Source organism: Lolium rigidum, chromosome 1 (genome assembly GCF_022539505.1).
Source record: "Lolium rigidum isolate FL_2022 chromosome 1, APGP_CSIRO_Lrig_0.1, whole genome shotgun sequence".
Lineage (NCBI taxonomy): Eukaryota > Viridiplantae > Streptophyta > Magnoliopsida > Poales > Poaceae > Lolium > Lolium rigidum.
Window position 1 is genome coordinate 337,741,001 of NC_061508.1, and position 5,761 is coordinate 337,746,761.

The window sequence follows — 5,761 nt, forward strand, 5'->3', positions numbered from 1 at the left end:
GCTTGGACGCAAGGTGTTTTGATGCTTTCCTATGTAGGGTTTCATCTCCAGTTTTTTTTTATCTCGCCCCTATTCGGTTGATTGATTGCTCCATTGTTTTGTTCGTAGACTATGGATAGTGACGACGAGATGATGATCTATAGTTTTATGGAAAAGGAAGCCAATGCCGCCGCCAATGAAAAAAAGGCTTACTTTGCTTCGCGCCAAAAAATTTGTAGGAAGGATGTCAAGCGAGCATTTTGTATGCTCCAATCTGATGTTTGATTTTGCTATTGTCTAATACTTTGATCTTATCTTGTCTTAAGAGCAACTGTGTGAGGTAACGTACCGCTTGTGTGATCATACGCAAATAATAATCAAAATCACTGAGCGCGGAGATCCTAATGCAAGGAATGATCATTTGCATGATCACCCAGGGCCTCTTGCCACGGTCATTAAGTTTGTTGATTTTCTCCCCATGCACCACGACATTCAATAAGTCACCAACTGCTACAAAATGATCGGGTAGAGAGGCGCTCAAAGGAGACACCGCCTGAGTCTTGCTCTAGTTGAACTTTATTTGAATTGTATGAACTATTTTATTTCTAGGGCATAGTAAATGACATGAAGGTGACAGCAGATACAACAGACCGCTCGATAATCGCAAAAAAGATGGCCATTTTAGACGTCAATGACAGATTATATTCTCTGTGAAAGGCCATAAATGTATCTGTATCCCCTGTATATATACACTACACAGAGCACAATGATGATGTATCACCAGATTCGCTATTCAGCAACCGTTACCTAGCACCATGCTGCGAGTACCGGACGTACTCCGTCCGCAGCATGTTGAGCAGCTCATCGTCCAGCCGCTCCAGCTGGCCGGAGTCCCGTAGCCTGGGATATAGATGCGCCACGCTCTTGATGCCATCCTCGACCATCTCCCACTGGCCCAGGCCAGCCGCGTAGGCGACGAACTCGATGGCTGCAGCGTCCGAGAAGGAGCTCAGGCAGGAGGTGACTGCATCAAGGCTCTCCTCCTTCACTCCATCCATGAACCAGAATTCGGCCAGGGACGACAGCTCTGCGTACGCGTTTAGCTGCAGGAGCTCCTCTTCGTCGCTCAGGTTCTTCCACCGGCAGTCAGGGGTGACTTTCGGCAGCTCCCCTGAGTAGAACCAGTGGACCAGTTTCTCCAGCGCCTGCCACCCGAGCGGAACCTTGATAACGTCAGAGAAGCTGCAGGCATGGTTCTCCTCAGTCAGTCAAAACATACATGAAAATAGGCTTGTCAAAGTGTTGGCCTTAACCAAAACTGTTGCGCTTTTGAAGGAAAAGGCTCACCTCTCATGCATCCCAGAATGAAACAATGCCCGGAGGTAATCACAGCTCATGCTCAGCACGATTTTATGGCTATGAACATGTGGAGTTGACAATTGGCATGACCCATGGTGACACTTTGTTTCCTCATTTGACTGAGCCTCCAGAATTATGTCCCTGAGCAATGAACATAGAAATGCACTTCATCAGTAACAAGGTAACGAAAGCTAGACAGGTAGCTATGATCTACTCTGAGGCTCTAGTCAGTGATAAAGAAAACTCTCCAACCACAGCTACCAAATGACCAAACCTTATCAGTTCAGATAATCGTTGGGACAAATGGAAAGAACATGGTTTTGCTCAAAGGTTGGAATCAATGAACTGTGTAATTTAAGGCCAAACTTACGAAAATGAATGCTCAGCTGGTCCAAGTGCTACAGTAAGATCGTATCTGGGATAATTGGAGTTCCATCTCGGTTGCTCTTTCTGAAGCATATCGTGCAACGATTTCAAGTGGCAATACTTCGCAAGTGTTTTTACTGGTTTAACATTGTCATCATCTACCATCACAAAACCAGTATATGTGTACTCCAAAATCTTCCTCAAGGCACGACTATCTACACGATCAGACATTTGCACTCGATACACTGATTTGCCCCATCTGTCAGTAACTTTTCCTTCGCTGCCAAGCAGAGATTTTATAGATGGTAACAGCTTAGGGCACCTTACTGATATGATGGCTGTATGAGCATATAGAGAGTCACCGTCTGGGAGCAAAAATTCCAGATCAGCTAGCTCATTATCATCTAAAGCATTTCTCATCTTTCCACCCAACTTGCTTGGAGAACCACAGAGGCCAAATAAACTCAAGATGTGTCCAATATAGAGCTTTTGTCCTGAACTCAAGCTTTGATTTAGGGCGCACTGAAGAACTCTAAGAAAACCTTCAGTATACTGATCTTTGCAATTATGGCACAGAATCCCAACATCCAGCTTCCTTTTACAGTGAACACAAACTAAAGTGGTGCTCTTTAGAAGATTAAATAGCACAAGAAGACTGTAGAATAAAACAATATTTTCACCCTCCCACTCTTCACCGAGAGAGCAACAACACGAACTTCCATCAAAACAAAAATGCAGATGAGAAGTGACTTTTGACCTCGTAATATGTATATGATTGTGCAGACATTCCTTGATAATGGTGGACAATACATCTACAGGATTCCTCTTATTAAGGAGATTATGGTAAGGTTGGGACAGGACCAAACATGCAAGGTTCATGAGGTTGGTCATAATTTTGAAACTGTCAAAAGATGTGGTAACACTCCTCATAGTATTTGATTCTAGTGAGGACAATAGAATGCTCAAATAGTCATCACCTAAACATGGAACAACTTCTGAAAGTTTAAAACTTGCCTCAGACAGAATATATCCATTGGGAGAGAGAAGCATCATCAGAACTGCCCTTAGAGCCGGCTCCTGGACATCTTTGGACGATTTCATGGGGCTGCTCTTGTGCATAACATCTGTCGCCAGCAAGCTGTACAACAAGAGCAGGATGTAAGTGTGAATCGGTGCACAACATCCACTTGTAAGTTCATAATGATACTGAGAGAAAACTACACTACTGCAAATTAACACTCGACTGGGATAGTTCGTAGTACCTACCAAGCACAAGATATCAGCGCGTGCATATGACCTTGCCCTTTCCGTACAGAGAGATGCTCGTCATTGCAATGCACCACCAGATATCCAAGTATATCCCAGACGTATGGATGCATATCCATGAAATTATTGGAAACCATATTAAATAGCTCATCATGGCTCAAAATTCTATGGGTTTGAGTTGAAGAGATGCAGCAACCAGTAAGAATGCTATATAATACTTTATCAATAGCATTAGACCAAAAACATCTATGATGATTCCCAGTATAACGGAGGACCAGCAGTGCAGTACGACACCCCTCTGTCACTAACAGTTTTTCATCACTTTTAGACATTGCATCGATTATGCCTACAACAATAGGCTCGCAATGTGAATCCATTAACTGACTACAGCCTCTCGAAGATCTCTGCAGATGGTAAAGCAAGGATGAGTTTTTTAAAGAAAAAGGCTACAATGCATACGTTATATTAGTTTATCATCAAACTGATGTGAATGCAACTCACCAAAAGAACCTGGCAGAGTTTCAACGCTTCAATCCTAGTACTGCTTGGATGGGACGTTCCAACAAGCTCACTTATCTTAGCCATTAATACTTCATTTTTGAGAAGGATCAATGCTCCATGGCCACATAAAGCTGAGTTACAGTACAAGTTTTCAGGAACACAAAAGGAAGCAAAGCGGAAAAAACAAACATATTTCCAGATCTTAATACTGAAGATAAAAGAGGAGAATTACCAAACAGATGTACCTAAAGCAGCATACAGCCTAAGAACTTTCGCAGCAACTGCTGTTTCAGTAGCAAGACAGTAATGTGCTAACTTCCCCATCAAGTTGCAGTTACTCCATACATAGTATCTTGAAGAAGGCCAGACCCACAGTATGATTCTTAGCAGGGATATCATTTCTGTCAGATAATTCAGTGGATGGGCATCAAGAGTGTAACTCAACAGAGCTGAAACAATGCTTCCAACTGCATTGGTTCTGTCCAAGGCTTCCCAAATTTCTGCATGTGTTGAAGATCTTGCTGTCACTAGGCAATTCAATATACAATTCATTGCCCTTGCACATGAGATAGCGGTAGGTAATTGGTCTGCGGATAACTGGCATGAAAGGGCCCTAACAATCTCCACAACTGGGTATTGGCGAACTGAATTGCCTATGCTGGAAACTAACTTTAAGCTCACATCCGCCGCTTGGATCACGATTGAAACATTCTTTGTTTGAAGAGCACCCTCCAAGAGCACGACAATATCTGAAACTGACTCCTGGTTTAAAAAAAAATAAAGTGGTCACAACCGTACAGCTTTTTTTCACAACTTCCCCTGCTACGGACAGTTAATTTTAGATATGCCAAATTGACTACCGGTTTACCTTTATAGGAGGAAGCCGCAACATTTCATTCGACAAACAACTGAGAAAAGGAGCCACTGCTTTGAGCGCGTGAGACTGAATTCCAGCATCAGTAGACTGCCATTTCTTTGCACCGTGGCCATCAGACCTAACATGATGATAAAAACAAGAGCTAAGAACACTTCACATTTCTTTGCTTCTACTTACAATGTTTTCAGAGCGAAGCTTATTACCCAACTTTATAAATAAAGCCCTTAAAAACCGAAAGGTTTAGTATACATGTTCCATTGGGGATACCAGCGTACAAAAGCACAAGATAAAAGCTAATAGGCTCAAGCAGCCGCTCGAAGTGCAGCCACTTACATGCGAAGCACTGAAGCAGGTCCCCATGAGTTAGGAGATTACTCTTAGTTACTCTAATTTGCCAATCGGTGGCTCTTCCATCTGAATGTGCTTTGTTTTCTGCCTCTTGGTGGCTCATATTTGCTGTGATTGAGTCTAGTAGGCCTGGTTGTAACCCAAGCAAAACTAATTGAGTTCTAGCTAGTATCTAAGCCGGGGAATATGCATTCCCTAAAGAACACACATATTAGCGAAATTGCAGGCGTTCAAAATTTTCTTGGTCCTCGAATTTTGCTTTTTGGACCAGTAACATAAAATTGTACCAAGCTAAAACTACATAGCTTAATCCCATCTTACGCTAACTACGCAGCAGCTAACTAAATCACTGGGCAAGGCTTACTTATCCAGTTACCCAAGAAAAACCACTTTGCCCCTGTTTCTGGGAGAAGGGATGGATTGGGAATTGGGAGCAGGGGGGCGGACGCTGCACATTACCTGGCGAGGCCGAGGGAGATGGCGTCGTTGAGGCGGGCGCGGAGGGAGAGGACGCGGTCGGTGAGAAGATCCTCTCCGGCGCTGGCGCCGCCGCCGCCCTTCCTCCTGCCCTTCTCCTTCCCGGCCGCCTTGGAGGCCGCAGGGCGCATCGTGTCGGGAGAGGACGACGGCCGTAGACGAAGCAGAAGAAGAGAAAGGCAAATGTTCGTCTGTAACTTGTGAGTGGGCTGCACCCGTCAAAACGGACGTGATTGGTTAATTGGGCTGGGCCGAAGCTTATATACTTGCAATTGCAATTGCAGTTGCGAACCATATTTGCCGCCCATTACATGAAACAAGGGGTCAATAATGTTACACTTGCGGGAGGGGGGCAGAGGAGGAGCGGGCGGTCCACGCGGTGGTCGACGTGGAGCAGCAATACCGCAGGGAGGCGGTGGCCATGGAGGAGGAGTCAGACGATGACTACGACTTTGACTGGAGCGGGCTTGGCTCGGAGGAGAAGGTGGCGAAGAGCAGATGGCCTTAGCCGCGTCCTTCAAGATGATGAAGAAGGCCGAGGATGACGCCAACGAGGCGCTGCGGCAGTGGTTATTGGAGGACGCGGTG

At 44.9% G+C, this 5,761-nt stretch overlaps 1 protein-coding gene across 1 annotated transcript; it reads right to left on the reverse strand.

Annotated features, from left to right (window-relative positions):
- Positions 1-658: 658 nt before the first annotated feature.
- LOC124700510 (BTB/POZ domain-containing protein At1g04390-like) lies at positions 659-5,304 on the reverse strand. Its single transcript, XM_047232633.1, has 8 exons — positions 5,156-5,304; positions 4,340-4,466; positions 3,717-4,233; positions 3,472-3,602; positions 2,971-3,374; positions 1,709-2,842; positions 1,327-1,479; positions 659-1,221 (listed from the first exon to the last, which is right to left on the reverse strand). Exons 1-8 carry the CDS (start codon positions 5,302-5,304, stop codon positions 783-785), a joined length of 3,054 nt encoding a protein of 1,017 aa, XP_047088589.1. The 3' UTR covers positions 659-782.
- Between the last annotated feature and the right edge of the window lie 457 nt (positions 5,305-5,761).